This window comes from Pelecanus crispus, chromosome 3, assembly GCF_030463565.1.
Source record: "Pelecanus crispus isolate bPelCri1 chromosome 3, bPelCri1.pri, whole genome shotgun sequence".
Lineage (NCBI taxonomy): Eukaryota > Metazoa > Chordata > Aves > Pelecaniformes > Pelecanidae > Pelecanus > Pelecanus crispus.
The window spans coordinates 31109114-31129619 of NC_134645.1; the positions used below are offsets into that span (position 1 = coordinate 31109114).

The 20506-nt window shown below is 49.3% G+C and overlaps 1 protein-coding gene across 2 annotated transcripts in view; it reads right to left on the reverse strand.

The window, feature by feature from the left end:
* Nucleotides 1-6340: 6340 nt before the first annotated feature.
* STUM (stum, mechanosensory transduction mediator homolog) overlaps nt 6341-20506 on the reverse strand; it is a 43560-nt gene continuing 29394 nt past the window's right edge. The window contains exons 2-4 of one of the 2 annotated variants that reach the window (XM_075708308.1): nt 15089-15268; nt 9317-9325; nt 6341-6375 (exon numbers count right to left, since the gene is read on the reverse strand). In XM_075708308.1, the coding sequence (XP_075564423.1) occupies nt 6341-6375; nt 9317-9325; nt 15089-15268 (224 nt within the window). The remainder of the gene's footprint in view (nt 6376-9316; nt 9326-15088; nt 15269-20506) is intronic. The other variant, XM_075708307.1, reaches the window with a different exon arrangement.

Genomic DNA, 20506 nt, shown 5'->3' on the forward strand with positions numbered 1-20506 from the left:
TACACTGTGGCTGGAGTGTGTGTATGTATGTGAACTGCAGGGTCATGGCAAAACAAATATGAAGCAAGGACAGGGTGGAATAAAACAGCCCCCTGAAGAATAATGAGACTGTGACTCTTCAGTTTCCTGTCCATGGAGGTCAGCATGATATCCCCTGCATCATGGCAAGACTATGACAAGGGGTGAATTCTGGCAGAACTGAAAGATCTTTAATAAAATGTGTGACAGTCGGTACATGTAGGGAGGAACATGCGGCTTTGTCTCGGGCAGCACAGGATGCGGCACAGATGGAGGCACCTTGCACGTCTAACGCTCCCTACTGCACGGCTGCGTGCCGGAGCCATTCCCAGCACAAACTCTGCTGATCTTTCCGGCTGCAATTGCCAAGCACATGTGCTGTGGCTGAGAGCGATGCTGACTCCCTGCGGTAAGTGCGGTCAGGTGGGCAAAGGGCCGGGAGGGCGGGGGCTGTCTGCCATAGCACCTTTTCCACAGTAAGTACAGATTTGGCAACACCAACGAACTTAGAAAAAATGTTAACGTGCTCTGCATTGAAATGGTTGGGCTGACGCACAATGAAACTGGTTTGCGACTGGCCACAAATTTCAAAAAGACATTTGGTTTGGTTCCTACCTGGAATTGCTTTCTGCCGAGTAGTAAATCAGCTGTTCAGCCCAGCTGGGTTCAAGTACCAAGGAACTATTTCATTAAAGCCCTTTTTTTGAGAAACCTGGTTTTCACAATCAGGAAAGAGCAGCAGAAAATACTGTGTTGCTGGCGGACAGGGGTGAAGCAATTGCATTTATTCTTCATTACCTACTATCACTCTTTAGCTGTAAAACTTGCATCTAAAACATCAATATTTAAAAAGCAGAAGATGATATCGGGATAGCCTGGTGCCGTGCACCTTCGACCAGATCAAGCCTTTGCTGGCTGTGACCTGTAGCTGCACCGGCGAGGAGGCAGGGGTCGGTTTGCCGCGGCGGTGCAGTATGGCACAGCGGGTGCTGGCGGGACGGTGTGGCACGGCTCCCGCAAGCGGGAGGTGAGTTATCCAGCCCTGGTGTTGGTGGGCACCCCAGAGTGGGTGGCCTCCCTCTGCGGTGCTCCAGAAAGAGGTGTAAAAGTGCTGGGTGATTGATTTGGCCCTAAAGAGAAAGACAAGCATTGCTGATGGGGGGGGGGGGGGCGGGGAACTCCAAATTAGCACTCCTACCTGTGTCTTCACTGCCAAGGCTCTTCTCATCAGTGCATGAATTTTGGGCACCATGCACATACCTCTGGCTTGCTGCCGGCTTCCCCACCACAGGATGGGCTCTGCCTGGTCTGTCCCTGGCACAAAGCTCTGGCCTTTTATGAGAGGAGGAAAAACAACAAGTCACGGTGTGTGTGATATTAAAGATGGGACTGAACAGACCTCGCTTGTGACCTCTAAGGCTTGAGATCCCATCTGTTGCCTCCGACTTCCTCAGCCCTGCCCTGTGGCTCAGCCTCTGAGCTCCCTGCAGCCCATCTCTCCCCACTACTTGCCACAGGGAGACCTGAAACCAGGCTCAGGGGCTTGCCATTGCCCAAGAGCATGCTGCTGTTCACACCTGGGCTGGGGGGAGCTTGGGGGTGCTGGTTTGAATCGGGACTATTGGAAAAAGCAGAGGTTTTTATCATCATTATTACTGCAGTGGGGCAGCTTTGGGGAAAATGCAATTTGGTGCTTGTGCCCTGGTAGCATGTCATTCCATAAAATTGCTCCTGTCCTAAAGCAGAGAGTGGGAATCTGCCTGGTGCTAATTAAAATTAATTAAGCAAATCCCCACAACAGGCAGAAATAAGGCCTTTTGTCCTGGGTGCCCATTGGATAGATTTCAGAGCCTCCAGAGTGGTGCGTTGGCTGTTTTCTTGGCCTCACCAATTTGATAGAAAGGTCAAAAATAAGAAAAATTTTTATAGAGCAAAACCTGAAAGTAAATTATAAAGCCCGCACCTCTCCTGCACAGTGCTGCTGGTCCCAAACTCCCTCATGCAATAAATGTAGCTAACACACCGACGTAACTGAAGTGATGCTCTCTGGAAACCTGCGGCAGTCCCAGGGAGGGCAGCATTTCCATACCAGCTCTTCCCCGATTAATCCAATTCTCCCATCCTCACTAGAGCACAGGGACAGACGGCACCAAACGTGGCCAGAAAAGCCAGCAAAACCCTGGCCATGCTGACAAGGAGCTATTCCTACCACTTTTTGTTCCCAGGGGACCTTTTGTACAGGTACTAGGTCTCTGGGATGGGGCAGCTGCTGCCAGTCTGACACCTGATGCCATGGGAGATATGCCTTTTGGCCCAGTGAAAATGTCTGCTTGTTTAACCCCACCCCCACCCCCCCCCACCCCAGACTGAGACTTCCTGTACTGCCTGTCCACTAAATGTTTAAATCCATCAACTAAAAGTGAATGCATCTTCACAGGCACCAGAACAAGTTGTTCTTAAGCCACGCTTGGCTGCTCCTGTTGTGGAGCTTCTGCACCCAAAGGCTTTGCCTTGTTTCTTTTCAACACCTCTACCAGGTGGCCCAGTAAAACCTGTTAGCCATGTCTGCAGAGGCTCCTGCACATCTGTCCCAAGGCCACAGCACAACTAACTCAATGCTCAGGCAGCATTTAGAGTTTGCACTTGAACTGGCTGTTCTGTTGTGACAAATGTGAGGGGTAACCATTGCTCTTGATCATCGTGCTTGCTGCAGCTAGCAAGATGTTTGGGTGGCCTGATGACTAGTTCTAAACCTCAAAAGAGTTCCCACCGATCATAGCAGCAGCTTGTGAAGGTGTCTTCCAGCTGTGCTACTGATTCCCTGTTTGCTCCTGGGTGGGATCTTATATATATATAAGGACCTCTTATTTTCCCAGGTGGGAAATGAAGGAGCAGAGCTTCTCTGTCTTGCAGTAAATACTGAAGCTCAATTCTGTAACATCTGTACAGTCCTGCAAGCCACAGAGCTGCAGATGCTACAGCACAGGTCGCTGAGCGGCCACCCTCTTAACTGGTCCTTTTGATAGAAATGATCAGAGAGCTGAAATTGTTGAACATCATAAGCAGAAATCCTTTTGGTGATTTCTGTGGCAATGGTAATATTGAGGAGCTCATCCCTTGGCTTTAACACAGATGTCAGATGGCTCTTGGGTTTCATCTTTCCACCGCTGACCTACTAGGAGTTCATTTGTTTCAAAGTGCTGCTGTCTTGCAAGCCTCTCCTTGGCAAAGCAAGGTAACCACGCCTTGCTGTGTGGTGGGATAACTGTGCTGCTTTTTCTCTTGAGCACTTGGGTTAACAAGAAGCACCGACTGATGCTTGTCTTCCAAAGAAACCCACTTTGCTGCTGCCTGTGTTGTGTGGCTTAACATGTGTCTCAAAGTTGATAGGTTTCATCCATCCTCCTCTAAAGTTACAAATGAGCAGCTTTCCTGTCTGCACAATGTGATGGATCTTTGCTTTCTGTGGAACAGCCCAAAAAGCTGAGCTCAGCACCCCCATTTGGGTACAGTGTAGTTGCTAAATACCCATTTCTGGCTCGCCAGCATAGCAGTATGAGCCACTGCTTAGGGTGCAAGGCAAGACAAAAGCAGCCTGAGTTAATTCTGTGGTTCTGCCATGGGTTTGCTTTGTAGCCTGGTAGTTTAACCTTACTGCACACTGCTGTTTTGCAGCTGTACAACAGGGGTAGCGATGTCTGTCATCTACAGATGCAAGGGGTTACTGTTAATATTTGTCCAGGACCTCTGAAATATTGCTTTAAACTTAATCTGAAGGGTCTTCCACAAATCCATTTCATGTTGATTTGTTTCCTCTCCTCTTACTAACCACGTGCCAAAGAGCATATGTCTCCTATAGACTATAGGCACCGTAGGACATGTGCTCAGTGGGGCTTGTGCAGTTTTACAGGCGTTTAGCTGAGCGTGTTGGCTCAGCCACGCCATGCTCAAACATCAGGCAGTACTTGCACATGCACAAAGGGAATGTCTGCAAAATACACTGCCCTAGCTGAAGTCTGGCTTGGTAAAATATACAATGAGTTGTTTGTCTTACAAATTTGCACCCTTATTATATGGGTTCCATTTGCTCTCCTGATTTTAAGGCTGCTGAGATCAGAGGAAGTGCTTGAGCCAGCAGCTTCCTGGCTCACAGCAAAGGCTGGTGCTCCCAAGGCTCCTGACCCTCTGCCCCTTTCTCCTGGTCAGGCAGCCCAAAGCTTTTTATAGCGCACAGTCGTTGAAGGGTGGGGTGAAGAAAGTTTGTCATCAGTTCTGATGCCTGCACTGCATGAACGCACACGGTCCTGTCCCACCGCAAGTTAGCTGGGACTGTGGGTTATGCTTTATCATTAGCGCTGGAGAAGGACTTGCTGAGCTGGGTGAGCAGAGAGGTATTGGTGCCTGCTTTCCACAGGCTGTGGGTTCACAGCAAAGTGTGGGCATTGGGCAGGTGGGAAACTTTGCAGGAGGAAAGGTCCTGCATTAAAGCCAGCGGGTCTCCAGCCTCCAGGAGAGCACCTGGGTCTATGGGGAGGCTAAGCCATGTTTCCTGCTGGTGTAAACACTAAAGGAGCTTCCTACCCCACCAGCTCCCTCAGGGGATCACGGACAGGCGCCCTGCCCAGTGCACGGCTCTTCTCCACCCTCAGTGGGCGGCTGTCCTGCTCCGTGTACCCCTACGATGCCTCTCAGGGTTAAACACGCAGTGCGTGGAGAACAGCCGTGTGGTCTGCGCTTTCTGCCTGCGGATGATCAGGCAAGGAGACATGCGTGCTTAGGGGCATTTGCTGCTGTTTGACACCTCAGCTCTCTGCAGTGGGAGGTATTTGAACTGACATGGTCTGCTCTGCATGGAAAATGAAAACCTGCCTTAAAAGCAAACCACCGTGCTAGGAAAGGCTGGGAGCTTGTAGGGAAGCGGAGTTTGCCTACCAGCTGCCTCTGCAAGGAGCGATAGGCTGGAAGCGGGTCTCAGCTCTGTCGCGCTCTGGTGGCTCCCAGTTTTGGCAGCGGGTTTGTGTGATGCTCCTCTAGCTGGGTGGACCCTCCCCAGGCAAGAGCAACAGCCTGCTTTTGCCCTCTTTCAGCAGGGCACCTCCCATCACCTTTTTGGAGTGGAAAAGCAGCCAGGTGCTACCACCAGGTCCCCCCTGGCTGAGCTCCTCTTGCCCTGCTGAAACACCAGCCAGGATCAGAGGGGTCACTCCTCCTGGATGCCCAATTTTTCTCATGAAAACACAGCTCTACCCCATTTGGCCATGGGCCTTCCAACCACGACCAAGCACCTGCTGAGCACCAGGTCACAATCCTCGAGCTTTGGGCACTTACCCTGGGGAAGCGGAGTGGGGACGCTGCTTCAGCCAGGAGCATGCGCTGCGCTGCAAGGGGATCCATTTCCAAAGCACAGAGATGCTTCCAGCAAGGCCCTTTCAGGGGGAGGGGAGGAAAAGCCTCTTTTTTTTTTTTTTTTTTTTTTTTTTGGCTCCCTCAGTATTGTTTTATGCTAGAAGCTTTTGACAGCACATGGCTGTGCCCACCACCCTAGAGGCAAAGCGCTGTGGGGCACGGGTCCCTTGCTAGATAAAGTCTCCCCAGGGGCCGGTGGGAGGTCTGGTCTTCGCATGGTGCTAGTGGATGGAAGCAGGGGATGGCCCCAGTCAGTTCAGCAGTACAATACGAATTACAGCAAGCACGTTTCTCAAGACATCTGCAAGGACAGAGCTTCATTGAGCATCATATATACACAGACAGCAGAGGAGGCTGGGCTGAGCTCTCCGCTACTGCGAAGCAGTCAAAGGTGGACTCTCGGGGTGGGGGGAAAAAGTACCACTGGTTTGCTTTTACATACTGTACATATATCTAGTAATAGCTCCTTGGCATTTGATGTTCACAGCCAGTTTCCTTTAACGGTGAGCATAAAAAGGAGGCAAAATGTCTTCAGCTACTTCCCCCTTGGAGGAGAGAGAAAGCAGCATCTCCTGCTCCCCTGGCTCAGCTGCCTGCCCAGGTGCCACCTTCGCCAGGGGTGTTGCTTCCTCACGGCACCCTCCTCCTCCTCATCGTCCGCCCACCGTGTGTTGGCCGGGGCCAGTCCTAACCCACGCCGTGCTTGCCCCATCTCCGCTGCTCAATGGGATCAGTGCAAGTCTCCGTCGCCTGCTCTGCACCTCCGCTCCGCTGGACGGGCAGATGAACCGGGTTCAAACAGAGGGAAACAAAACAAAAGGAAGAAGAAAGACAAACGGTAATGAAAAGGTCCGCGGCCCGCAGCTGCCAAAGGAAACCTCTTGCCGTATTTCTCTGACCATACTTGTCCCAGCCACTACAGCTGCTGTGGGATCCCCTGTTCCTTGTAGCCTGTGAGGAGGGAGGGGAAGGGAAGATGATTAGTGTTAATTCCCAACAAGGAGTCTTGGCGAGGCTCAGGGGAGCCACGAGCCTGGTTTACCAGGAGTGGCAAACCACATGGGAGAATGGGGCGGGGGGGGGGTCTGCCACGTCCCCCCTCGCTGCCAGGCTGTCCCGGGGCAGGCTCAGCCTGGCGAGCTGCCCTGCCTTGCTTTAGCCAACGCCCGCCCTGTGCAACCCTGGGGTGCAACCACCTTCCTGGCGACGGCGATGCGGCTGCCGGTGGCCAGCCTCGCCACTGCGGTGCCTGCCTGCCACCAGCCCCGTCGTGGGCAGAGGCACGTCTGCTTGAAGGGGTCATAAAGGCACAGTAGGTACCAGCGGCCACCAATTCCAGTACAGCCCAATAACCTAAAACCTTTATGGAAACGCTGTATTTTCTGCCTAAATTATTCCATATCGGAGCGTGTTTTTCTGCAGTGTAGGGGAAATGTGTGCCCTTACATACCGCTCCAGAGACACCGCTCTTCCCAAGTGCTGGCCTGGCAGCTTGCTGGTCATAAATCTGACACACTTGCATCTCTACTTGTGATCTACTCTAACCCTCGTCCTTCCAGAGGACTGCCAAGTAGGGGCAGGTTGGTTTCCTTTCTCCACCTTTTAGTTCCTATGCTGGCTTTTGCTAACAGAGCTCTCCAGCAGCAACCAATTTGCACTGCAGTTTGCAGAGATGAACAAACATCTCTTGGAGGAGAAGAAGGACGCCTTTAATCACAGGCTGACATGTCAGAGTTCAAACACAGACCTTGGGATGTTTCCGTGGGTCCTTTCTCTAATGATATTCTCACTGCCTTGTTACGCACTTACTAGGCTCCAGCCCAGCAGAATTACAGGTGCTTTTGTCAGGGCACAGCAGCCGTGTGGTGGGACTGGAGAAAACGGAGCTTTACAGCAGCAAAACCAATTGCACTGGGAACTGCCTGGATCCCTCCTCCTCCACCCCTTCTCCTCTTCTTCTGGCCGTGGGGGTCCAATGCAGCAAAGCCCTCGGGGCAGACACCGGGGCCCTGCTGTGTTGCAGCCACATGGATGCTGCAAGGGCTAAAGCAGCCTGTCCCGCTGCTCATCACAGCTCCTGGGGGGGGCTGCGGCCCTGCTTTATTTGCTGTCGCTTACGTAGTGGTTGAGGGGAGGCTGCAAATCCCATAGGGGAGGGCTCCTTCCCCTGGGGAGCTAGGGCAGGGAAGGGTAGTAGGAGAGCACCCGTAGCTCTTGTGCTGAAACAAGATAACGAGAAAAATGCTGGTTTTTTTAAGACTTTCCTAGGTGGTTGCAATGACTGCGCCAGAAGCTTTACCCGCTTTCTTTTTAAGAGCAGCTGGGATTGTTATTAGCATAGTATCAATGCAAAAACATCTGCTTTTTAAAGCAGCAAACAAACTGTCTTTACCTGCACCCCCTGCAATAGTGAAGATCTTTCAACTAGAAACCTTTTAAAACTCTGGAGGGTTTTTTCCCTTTGTTTAAATAATGTAAGCAGCCTGTCATTTTTATATTTTGAATTTCAAATTAGTCTGAAATTTCACATCTCAGAAGAATGTTTAGCTCTTTTCCATTGATGCTTTTTAATACTTCATTCCAACCCTTATGTCAGGCTTTTGAACACAAAATACCAGCAGGTGCCACAACCCCTATCTTTAAGGGACTTTTTGCTGAACTAAGAATTGGCCCTGGAAAATGAACTTTCCTGTACTTTGGAAAAATCCACACATTCACCCAGCTTTGGCAGTCTGGATCTCCTGCTGCTAAATGAGCACGAGGAATAGAGGAGGAGATTAAAGACACTTACCAGCACATACTACCCTGCACTGCATTGCTGCCCATCGTGTGCAGCTGAACAGAAAGCCTCTCACCTCTTTCAAAGAGCTTTTTCCAGGGGGAAAAATCATGATTTCTTATGCATTTATGTTCTAAGTGTGAGTCAGCTCTGAAGGCAAGATGAGCTGCTTGGAAACCTGTAATGTGGGCTTGACTACAGGATTGGTTTAATTTGTTTAGGGACCACAGTAAGAAAAACCCAACCAAGCACATGAACCAGAGAGTTGGAGCGTGCCATAAATCCTTAGCTAAAGTAAGCAAGCTAGGTTATGCTCACAGTAACTTGCTTGCGTAGCCATGCCTTTTATTAAGATATAATAGAAATCCTTTCAGTCCTGCTATCAGTTTTGAGGCTGGCTGGAAGCCAGTTACGGTGGCCGAGCCTGCGTCTCTCTTTACACGACCAAATTAAGCCAAAAGATGACCTGTCTTATGCTAAACTTATTTATTAAAATACTTCAGACCTAACTTATTAAATAGTTTATATATGAAAATAGTTATTGCATTTCTTGCATAGAATAGCTATTCTGTATGAAGCAGCTTCACGTTAGTACGCCTGTAATACAGTTAAGGTGCAGTTCTGTAAAGCAGACTGTTCTGGGATCAAGATTAAGTGGGTCTGAGCATCTGCGCACAAAATCACTGATTTAATCAAGTTTGCTTGAATTTGCACTTCTTCTGTAAACCATTGCAAGTAAGATTCAGGCAAAAAGAAACCAGTCTGTGCACAGGCTGTCCTACCGGGACTGGGTTCATGCTGAGGGTGGCCTCTGGATGCTCTTGAGGATGAAACGGGTCCCTGCCCTGCTCCGAGGGTGCCCTTGGGGCAGCCCAAGGGGCATTTCAACGCTGGGCGGAGAACACATCCCGGGGGCTGTGCGGCCACAGGACAGACACAGAGACAGGCGGACACACGCACGTACAGGCACACGGCTGGACTCGGGCTGGGAGCAGACAGCGCCAGCCAAAGCGAATCCCAAAGAGCTTGCCCCAGCCGAGCGCTCGCTGCTCTCCGTGGGGAGCTGCCACCAGCTGTGAGGAGGAGGAGGAAGAAGAACAGAAACAAACTTACCTTGTGAAACTTTGATGGTGAACAAAAGGAGGCAAAGGAACATGAAAGAAAGAGAGAGGGAGAAATGTAACTGTAGACGATATATCCAAAACACATGGAGAACCAGAAAAGAACAAATAAATCGGGGCTGCAGAGTAAACAGAGAACAGCTGCTCTACCATTAGACATTCACACCAGGGCTAAACATTATTTAAAATCTTTTTACTTGAAGTGGATCATTTCATTTGAGGCTCTTGTTTAAACAGGATGGGAGAATCCTCATCTGCTTTCCAGCTCACCGGCACCAAGCCAGACACGCCGGGTGGACTAACACCTCTGTGCGATGCTCCCACAAACGCTTTCCTCCGTGACATTGCTATTTCGCGGGTTTGACCAAAGGGGAACCACTGAAGGAAGGTGGCAAACAAGATGTCACAGTGCACTGGATGGCACATGGCATGCCGTTCAGTCTGAGAGCTGGGAAAATGACACGTGACAGCTTTTTGGCAGTTTTGCTGCTGAGTTTGCTTGTGCCCACAGATAACTCACAACCACGGCGTGCCTCAGCCTGGCTGGGTGCTGCAAACCCTGGTAGTATTTAACATTCCTACAATATTTTAAGAACTTACCCTTCTGCAGCATTTGGTAGGAAACTGCAAAAAAGGGTATTTTAACTACTTCCCTCAGGCATAGTTTGGGGGATGGCTCTATTTAGATTCTAAAAAAACCATAATAGGTCTAAGAGACCAAATTGTCCTCAGAATTTCTTTCATCTCATGAAGGGTTACCAGCTGGTTTAGGATGTTGTTCTCTCCCGAGTCTCTCAAGTGTTTTCTCCTCCCTTTACTTCCCAGGGCAGCTGCGTTACCTGTGCTAGCAGGGGCCCTGCAGAGAAGAGAGGCTCGGTGATGCTTTCCAAAGTCCCTTGGAGCCTGAGCGTACAGTAACCATGCAATCATCTGCTGCTGCTTCTGGCAAGGTCTGAGCGCTGTAATTAGCAAAGGAGTGACAAGTGGACAGCGTGATTACACGTAATTTCTTACTACTGGCTGGCAATCAGTCCCTGAAAGCCAGTTGCCCATTGCAGAAGCAGAGGCTGCAGCAGGAGTCCCCGTCCTGTGACACCACAAGCGATGGCGCCTTTGCTCATTCATAGGCACAGCCACTTAGGCGCACGTCGTTAATTCAGACGCCAGAAGCTGAGCAAGGGCTTCCTTCAGAAACCAGGCTTGACTTCTTTGCTGTGTTCATTAGAGGCAAAACAACGCCTGGACACACAGTCCGTGACTTCTGTCCCCTGTGCCACCTCAGTGTGACATTACTATATTGATTTCTGTGGTATTTCTGTCAAGAAATGGCACAAAACCTTTTATAACGAGCTCTGAGCAGCTAGGGAGCTCCTGGAAAGGCCGTTCCTCTGCGTTCGTTCTGCATGATGCTGCTAACAAAGATGTGTGCTGCGTAGGCTGGGGACAAGGTGTGCCTTTAGCAGAGGGAATCTTGCCTGGAAAGCCTTAGGAGGCCCATTTTCCAGTTGGCCTTGGCCAGCTAATTAGCTCTGTTTTGCCTCAGCTCCGTGCCTTGTCGCCGCAGCCGTGACGAGGGGTTTGAGGAGAGCACGGTGCAGCAGCGCTGCCCAGCCACCACCAAGGGCGGCTGGATATTTGCAGTGGCAAGGGGAGAGTCCAGACTATTTTTTTTTGCAAAAGAATTAAGTGCTTCCTTTTAATCTACCTTTGCCTTCAGACAGCAGGTAAAGTGAAGGACTGTTCCCAGAGCCATATGGCTGCTTAAAGAAGATATCTGTGGTGTTTAATGGGGCCAGCTGGCAATTCATTTAAATTAGCAGAGAAAATGCCCCGTGCCACTGTGCTGCCAAAAGTAATTAAGTGTGACAGCAAAACTGCATTCAATTAATCTTCCTTCTGGGATATATCCCACTAAAGGTATATATCACCTTACAGGAGATGAGGGCTGGACGGGACCCCCCCCGAGGCCAGTCGATCTCTTCCCATGTCCCACCTTGCTCCTGACAGACGTGGGTCTACCCACTCTTGGGGTCTTCCAGTGACAGAAAGGGCAGATCCCACCATGCCACCTCTTCAGCATTTTGACCTTACTGGAGGGAAAATGTCTCCTAATTTCCACACAGATATTTCCTGCTGTTATTTAAGACTGTCTTAGGCTAAACTGCTGCCCTCTCACGTTTACTAGCCCGCTGAACCTCTTCATTGCCTGCTGTCTCGTGGTCCTCTGGACTCTCTCCAGGTGGTCCACATGAAGTGCAGCCTGCAAAGCTGGCCACAAACCTCGCTGCAGCTTTATGGGTGCTGAGAAAGGTGAGTGGACCAGTTAATGTCCTACAGGCTCTGCCTCTACCTGCCTGGGCAGCGTTTGTTCCCTCCACAGCCATGTACTCCTGTGCAGCTTGTGACTCACTGCAGCCACCACATCCTTCTCTGAAAAACAAGTTGTTCCCCAGCATGTATTTATGCAGTTGATTAATCCTTCCTTAGTGTCTTGGACTTGACTCTACTGAGTAGCATTTATTTTTTTGCAGCCCATTTCTTCCATTTGCTTGAATCCGGACACTGCCCTCGCTATGCCTGCCATCCCTGCAGCTGCTGGTGGTGCGGGGCTGGTAAGCCCTTTCTCCGGTCCACCATCAAGCCATGAATGAAAATACTGAACATAGCTGGATTCTGGAGGGACCTTTCAACACACCTCTCCACTCTTTCCAGTTCAGGAAAATGCATTTAGAGAACAGTTCTCAAGTGTATTTTCACCCAGGCCACGTCTCGCTGGCTTGCTGGTAGGAACACTGTGTGAGAACGCTGTGTCAGCGCCTGAAAGTCAGGAGGGATGGTTGACCGCCACTCACAAAATGAATCCCTCTGCCACAGAAGGGAATCAATCCAGTCTGACACAGCTTGCTCTGGAAAAAGCCAGGTTGACTTTGTTTCTTTTTATTTTCTAAATGCATGAAAGTCACTTATTTGATAACTTCTTCCAGGAATTGGCCTATAATTCTTCTTCTTTTCCCCTCATTAAAGGCAGTATGACACTATCCCCAAAGCTCTCCCCTTGGAGCAGGCTCCCCCTTTTAATGGCTGAGAATTAACACTAGAAGATGAAAAACTGCAATGACCCTGCCCAGCTCCCACCCAGGTCTCTACCAACTAATAGGCAGGCAGGCCCTGATCCAGGGAGCGAGGCACCCATCCCTCAGGGAAAGCTGGAGCCAAGACCCCAAGCCCCTGCTGCTTCCCACCCTTCTCACTGCTAGCCCCCATCAGCTTAGCCACCACCCACTGTGCCCGGCCTCTAGCCCATCAAAATCATATGGTACCCTCATAGGGACACATGGAATCAGCCATTTTGAGGCAAGGAAGACTAGAGGTGAGCAGTAGTTTCATATTTTTTTTTTAACTCTTTCCCACCTGCATGCAGATTCAAGTTGCAACGCTGTACGATTTCTGTCCAGCGCATCAAATAATTTGTTTGCACACAAACAAAACCCAACCAAAGCAAACTGTTTCCTGGCAGTGTTTTTAAATGAAATGGCTTATTTCTTGCATCTGAAACATTGTTTCCTTTTTACGTTATTGCTTTCTTTTTTTTAAACATGAAAACAAAAGATGAAAAAACAAACCGTTTGGGGTCTGACAGGGCTGTTTGACCCAGCTGGGAGCAACTGATCACTTCTTTGTTTTGATTGAAAAATGAGTTTTTTCTTTTATTCTCCCTCAACCAAAAGCTGCTTTATTTAGCCATTATTTTCTCTGCATGGTAAGTAAACTTAAAACCCAGCTATCTAATGTGACAGCAAGAAACTGCCAAGGGCTGCACTTGTCAGAAGATGTATAGCTGGTTAATATAAGACATGTTGACTCCTCTTAACCTTCTCCACTGCCACCAGAGGGGCTGGGATGAAAAACTGTTGCTGTGATTGGGGACCTCTTGGCCTGAGCATCCCTGCCACAGGCTGCTCACCCACCCTCTGCCTCCCAAACTGGTGGGTCCAGCCAGGTGTGGGGAACACCTTTGGGGTGATACTTCCAAGCTGTATGGTTTTCCCCAGCAACCAAACTGGAAAACCAGTTAAGACCCTCCTGAGCCCCAGCCCCTCTACCTGGAGGACATACATGAACAGGACTATGGAGAAAAGCAAGTCACGGTTTCAGCTGTAGCTCTTTATCTGGACAGATGCTTTCCTGCCTCTCCCCGCAGCTGCAGAACTGGGTCCTGCCAGACAGCGAACCGCACACGGAGGCTGTCCAGCAGAGGAGTAGCAGAAGAGCATATCATTACAAACATGTAGTTATGGGATTACACACAAACTGGGAAGGTTCTTAAAGACACGTCACAGAGGTACACCGATTCACAATTTATCCTCAGAAGTAACCCCTGCTCTGCGGGTACATCTGAGAGGAAACTTGGCAGGTGGTTTGCAGGGAAAAATGAAGGGCAGTGCTGCCTTCATCCTGAGGAAAGCCTTTTGCCTCAGTTATGTTCAGGTTTTTAATATCCATCGTTTGCTCTGCATGGGGATTGCCCCTAACTCAGCCTGTAAATTGCAGCTGGCTGAGAAATTAGCAGGTGGTTTGGTGAGAGGGTTTAACCCCTGGGTTTGGCAGCTGAAAATGTGCACTGGTTTCCTGCTGTTTTTTTCAATGTCATCCATTTCATCTTTAGGCAGGTGCCTGGCAATTTCCTGAGATCCTCTCTTCTCCTCTGTCATGCAGCCACAGATGTCATCAGCAGAGATGACAAAGTGGAGCCCCTTCAAACCAGAAAGCAAAAACTGCTGGTAAGACATTCTCTGGGAGAAGCGCTTGCTTTGGGAACTGCCTGCCCTGCCAGCCTGAAGGATCTAAGACCTGTTTGGTTTGGGGCAATGCCCACTGGCCTCTGCCAGCCTTTGGAAAGGGAGTGGGGTCTTGCAGATGCAATCAGCCCCCTGAGATGTGGGCTGCTTCTGGCTTTGGAGGCGAGGTGAGGCTGTCACCTTAATTCGCTGCTTTATGATACAACTTTTACACCAGTAAAGGTCTTTAGCAGATAAAGTTACAGAGCCTGTATTCTAGATTGGCAATATGTACTAACTGGGTGACCTAAATTATGTGTGTTTAAAAAAAGGATTCCTCTCTTCTTCCCCTAGACTAGTGTTTTGGAGCCTCTTTAAAGAGTGTAGGGGAAATCCTTCTAGGAGTAGCTAAACAGTCCGGCTCAGCCTAAGAACTTGGTGTGAAACATGAAAAAAAGCCTTTGCGTAAATGTATTCTGTGGAGGAAAGGGAGGGTCCAGGAGAGTCCCCAGGGCTTTTCTAGGGACAGCTGGCCCTGCGTGCTCCCTGGGAGCAGAACCGGCCTCTCAGGAAGGTCTTGCTAGCTGGAGAAATGCAGCCGGAGTCGCGAGGGAGAAAGGGTTTTTTCGTTCAAACACGCACGCAGATGCAACCAGGGCAGAAGGGGCTCCAAACAGCGGAGGTCACAGTGCTGGGGGGCCTCACCCCTTCCTGCATTTTTAATTTTATAAAGGGGAAGGAAGATCCTAACCCACGTGGTGGGATGGGAGGCTCTTCCAGATGTGTCTCGGCGCCCATCCCAACTGCGTCCCAGCAATTCCTCTGCCTACTGTGTTTCTCGTGGACTTGCAGAGCCCATCCTGTGGCTCTTCTTCCCTACAGTGCAGCCCGATGGCTTGAAGGGGCATTAGCTGGGACCCAGCAACACGGCCATGGAGGGGAGAAGTCGGGGGGGGGGGGAGAGGGGGTGAGTGCACTGTACTTACTTGCAAGAATGACCATGTCCATCCCCCAGAATATACTCATAATCCAGCCAACCATCACGATTGCCGTCAGGATCTGAATCAGAGCAGCAGCAATGTTCAGCCAGAAGACACAACACATGTGCCTGTCGGGGAGGTCGGTCCGGGCTCCGCACAGGACGGTGAAAGCGGATACAAACGTTCCTAGGGAGAGAGCAGCAACAAAATACCCAGTGAAAGCCATGGCTTCGTGCCAAATTCCTTCCCTTAGACCCACTTCTCATAGCATCCTACTTCTTGTGCTCCCACTGCAGTACTGAAAAGCTGGAAACGCTTTACAGGAGGACAAATGGAGGCACAGCCACATCTCACTCAAACACACTACTGTCTCGCACTAAATTACACTGATACGTACACTTGAAAACCAGGACAGAAAAAACACTCGGTTTTGGCTCCTTCCCCCACATCCAACAGTAACCACTTATGCACTGTAGGCAGTTTACAAGGGAGTGCTCTGTGTGGAAATAGCAGTCTACCTTTTTCCTGCCTGGTGGCTCTCTCTTGGGGAGAACATTTACTACACAGAAGTTCTAAAAGGGAAAATTGCACCCAGAGTTAGAGCAGGACTGGATCTAGAAAGCTGTACAGGTCTGGCAGTCTGTTGCTATTCACAAATACTGCTCTAGAAGGAGCACACCAAAAAAAAGGGGGTGCTAAGGTGGCACTGCATCTTTGCACAACGCTTTCTCCAGTCACAAGTTGTTACCTGAGAGCATGTTTTAACAAAGCAGAAGCAGCTAAACCAGTGCTGGAGCCAGGTGACCTGGCATGGCAACCCTTGGCTCTGCTTGAGACCAACTTAAAAAACTTGCAAACACCCTTCAGGCTTCCCAAAAGAATTCAGATGAAGGATCTTGTTGATGTAGGAAAGTTAAAGCTGGGGGAAAAAAATCTACACCACAGCAGCCTTTACAAAGATTCTTCCTGAATTTACCACATTGGACAAGCCTGATCATTTATTCGCAGCTGATGTCCCAGGTTCATGGCTAGCTGAAACACGCAGCTCGGGGAAGCCTTGTCTGTCCCACAACCAACCTGCAGAAATACACAGCATGGGCAAAGAGCAGAAGAAACTGTTGCTGACCCCTGTAATGTACAAGCTGTTGGCCAGGAGGTTCAGTCACCTGATCTAAGTATGCATTTTAATACCTCTCATCATTATGAATTGTCTTTGGGGTTTTTTTAATATAAATACAGCATTGCTAAGCTATGTATAAAGGTGTAATGTGGGTTGTACTGGATAACGTAGTTCTGGGAAATGCTTGCTTTACTGAATGTCTTGAATTAAAAATCCTACAGCATGATGTCCAGTGGTTTCTACAAAAATTGCCCTTTTTCCTATCAAAAGATGGAAGCCTGCAAATGCCCTGTAAGGTGTGAATGAATGAGCTCATCTTCAATGCTCACAAGTGCCTTGTTGAACTTGGAGGAAGGAAGGAGTCCCTTGGTTTGACTGAAGACTGGGAGGAAACACTCAGCTTACATCCTTCTAGAGGGCCTCCCCAGACACAGGGAGCAGAAGGATCTGGTTACAAGCAAAATACCATTTTATCCTGCACTCCCAAGGTGATGGAAGAGATAATCTCTTCCATTGCTGCCTCTTCTTCAGTGGGTCACACAGACAACAGGCAGTGAAGATGCCAAAATGCTGGGGAAGGCTGGCTACAGCCTATTTTTAATCTCACCATCCTCTGCAGGCTTCAACTCCAGCATCTTCCTAACACTCCACCAGCTCCTAAAACCCAGCTCATCTTCCTGCCGCTGGCTTGATCTGATTTTGTACTCCCACCCGCTCCCCTTTGCTGCACACCAAAGCCGGGCACGCAGCAGCCGTGGAGCAGCACCGTGGCAGAGGGGAGAGGGTGAGCGCTGCTGGGTGGTGGGAGGCAGCCCTACGGCAGAGCATCGCTGGCAGGGAAGGGGCAGTGTCTGCTCCCATGTGAGAAATCCCCCCTGGGCTTTGTCCTCTGGCTGTTCGGCTTTCACAGGCAGAGTTGCACCCCCTTATCCACCAAAACAAAAGGGTCTGCACAGAGGAAAAGGGGAAACAATTTTAATCCCAAAGGATGTTGTATAAGTCTCCCCCTTGCTTGTTAAAAGGAAGGCTGTCTTTTGATCTGTGGCTTTGTCTTCCACGTCTTTTGTGTCCTCCATGTGGGATTACGTGAGATCTCTGCCCCGCTTCACCTATCTTTTTCTTCCTTTATAGTGTCTCCAAAGCAGCAAGAAGCCTGGAATATTCGCCCATGCTTCCTGAAAGTGTTCTCTGCAAAGTTACACCACAGCACTCTCTGAGATTAAATATGGATCGAGGCAAGATCAGAAACTGGATGTTTACATTTTCCCATCAGGATGCAAAATCTTGCCAAATGGAAATGCATGTCTCTCTAAAATGAAAATGAAAATCTTCTCCTCTCGCCTTATTTTAACTCTTCCAAGATGTGCTACAAAAAAGGTCATAAATGAGCAATAATTCTTAAGCTACGGCTTCAAATCCTTCCAGTGAAACTTTTAAGATTTTTACATCATTAAGAATGAGGTGCTGAATTAGCTAATTAATCCCCTAAACACCACAGTGACTAAGCTAATGTCTAGTCCCATTCAGAAGGGAATAAAGCAGACAAAGCAGTCAAGTGTCCCTCTCTGGACAGGAATTAATACAGAAGCTAGGATTAAAATCTTATGAACCTTGGCTTCTGATTCCCTCTTCAGGCCACTTGCCTATGCATGGGAGCCAATTCATTTTCCAGTGCCAGTGCATTTTCTTTATTAATTATGATTAGCTAATCTTTGAGAGGTTGTTGGCATTTTTAAATACAAGACTGGAGACATGCCAGCAGACATAAAATGGAAGTATTTTTCCTCTAGTCCACATATGCTTTAAAATGCAAAGCAGAAGAAAGAGTATTAAATGCATTTGCCAAGGTAGATGATTTCCCCTTAAGAAGCCATCATAGTTACACATTACCGAATATGGAAGTGTTTGCATCTGGAAGCAGAGAGGAGGAGGAGGAGTAGGAGGAGGAAGGCAAGCAAGCTGTATCTCCTGATACCGCCTGGCTGCATCAGAGCTGGGGCACCGAACCATTTCCCTTCCTGACCAAGCATTCAGACACTTGAATACCTATAGCCTAGAAACCATAAACTTGGTATGCAAACTGCAGCTGGGATGATGTTGGCCAAATGAATCAGCTGTCCAAAAAGGTCTCAGGCTGTAAGTGTAACCAGCAAACACAAACTGCTAACTTTGCAAGCAGGTGTAAACTAAAAGCTACTACAGCAATGCCAGCATAGGAGGCATTAAGTACCTCAGCCTTTTCCTCATCCTTGGTGACAATGTTCCCTCCGCATCCAGCAAAGGATGGAGATTCTCCTTGGCTCTCCTTTTATTGTTGATGTACTTGTAAAAACATTTTTTATTATCTCTTACAACAGTGGCCAGATTGAGTTCTAGCTGGGCTTTTGCTTTTCTAATTTCCTCCCTGCATGACCTAACAAGATCCCTGTACTCTTCCTGAGTTGCCTGTCCCTTCTTCCGAAGGTGGTAGACTCTCCTTTTTACCCTGAGTCCCAGCAAAAGCTCCCTGTTCAGCCAGGCCACTCATCTTCCCCGCCAGCTGGTCTTATCAAGCATTTCTTGTATCTACCCAATGAAAAATGCCCCAATTGCAGTAAAATCTGGGATTATTCTAAATCGTGAATCAATACAGCCTCTTTGGGGACAGAGGGGAGGTGGTGGAGAGAAGATGCCCTGTGCTAACCAATGAGTCTGTTCGTTCAGCCTCATGGGGCATCAGGGCCCATTGCAATCACCTGGCTGAGCCATACAGCCCACCTGGCACCCGGGGCCAGCAAGTACCAGGGGCTGGGCAGAGGGCTGGGTGGGAGCTGAGGTTTGCTCTTCTGGAGCAGCTGTGGGGCAGGGGCTGAAGGCACCCTGTGCAGTGAGGCTGGGAGGGGATGGGAAGCCAAGCTTGCCCTTTCAACTCATCTCGTCTCACTTGGGGCAGCGTCAGCCAGCCAGGACACCGCGCGCTGTTTTCAGCAAGGGAAGAAAGCCTCTGGGAGCCTGTGTTTGCTTTTGCTGCCAGCAGAATCGGGGTATTTTTAGATTATACCAGTAAAAGCTTTTTGTTTTCAACAGTTTAATCCATTGAACATGAAGGGGATGTGTTATCTGTAGGACAACACTGTAAAGGGAGAGACAAAGGAGGGGGTTTGCCCTTTGTCTCCACTCCAGTCCATTGCACACAGGATGAAGTCCCCTCTCCAGTGTGTGCTGGTACCCTGGCAGCTATGGCCTTCCCAAGAGCATCACCTGCTGGTTCCTGGCCTCACGGACTACACCGAAATAGTATGAGAGAGGAAAAGTTGGGGTTTTTTTCTCTTAAAGGAAAAACTCACACCCTAGAGAAAGCTCTTCTGCTTTACTACTGTTTGGGTCACTCATCCAAGGTGGAGGAAGACACGAGGCCAAGCCCATGGCCTGTCCTGAGCACAGTGTCCTCTGTGCTATCTGAGTGCAGCAGTGACTGTGGTATGGAATATCTTAAGCTGCATGAGAGAAGTTTTTCTCCCCTGTTTTTGCAAGAAAGCATACCCTGGGCACTTCTGCAGGAGCTTCAGCCAGACACTGAGCTTGGCATGTTTCATATGGGGGAACCTGGCTGGGAGCAAATTTCTGATGGCACCTTCCCAGGAACATCAGAAGTGGGAGCCTGCTCGGAGCCAGGGTGCAAACCAGAGAGAGATAGGACACCGATGGCCACAGTGTTAAGTGTAAGTAATTTGAGCACACAGACAACTTGTTAGTGGGCTTCCCACTGACTATCAGATATCTGCAACTTCACAACACAAAGCATCTCTGCTGCAAGGAAATCACATCTGATGAGCAGCCCTGTTACAGGTGGAAGAACAGCAGAAACCCAAATTACTGCAGTCAGGGACAGCATATGGAGCAGCTGCTGCTGGTCATGGTCCCTACCCTACAAAAGCCTGGAGCTAGGGAAGGGCTGGGAAACACCTCTTCCTCCTCCCACAAGCTTGGACATTGTTTAAGATGTTCTCCTATAGCACTGGGAGTAAATAAGGTGGTGGGATAGTGCCTCCTTTCGTGCTCCTGGAGGGGAAAAATAGAACCATGTTGTGGTGCTGGAGTACAGCTGCAGGTAAGCACAAGCAAAGATGGGAAAGAGAGGGGAGTGAAATTTGAGGTGTCTGTAGGAGCAAGGAAGACTGTTGGACTTGATGGTGGGAGATGTAGTTAATGAGCGTGTGTTTTGTGGGGATGAGATGTACCTGTATGGCTGTATTGTGTCAGGGGAGTGCTCTCTGTGGGGACGTGTCTGATGTGTCTTTGAATTTTTTAAGAAAAATGATGAT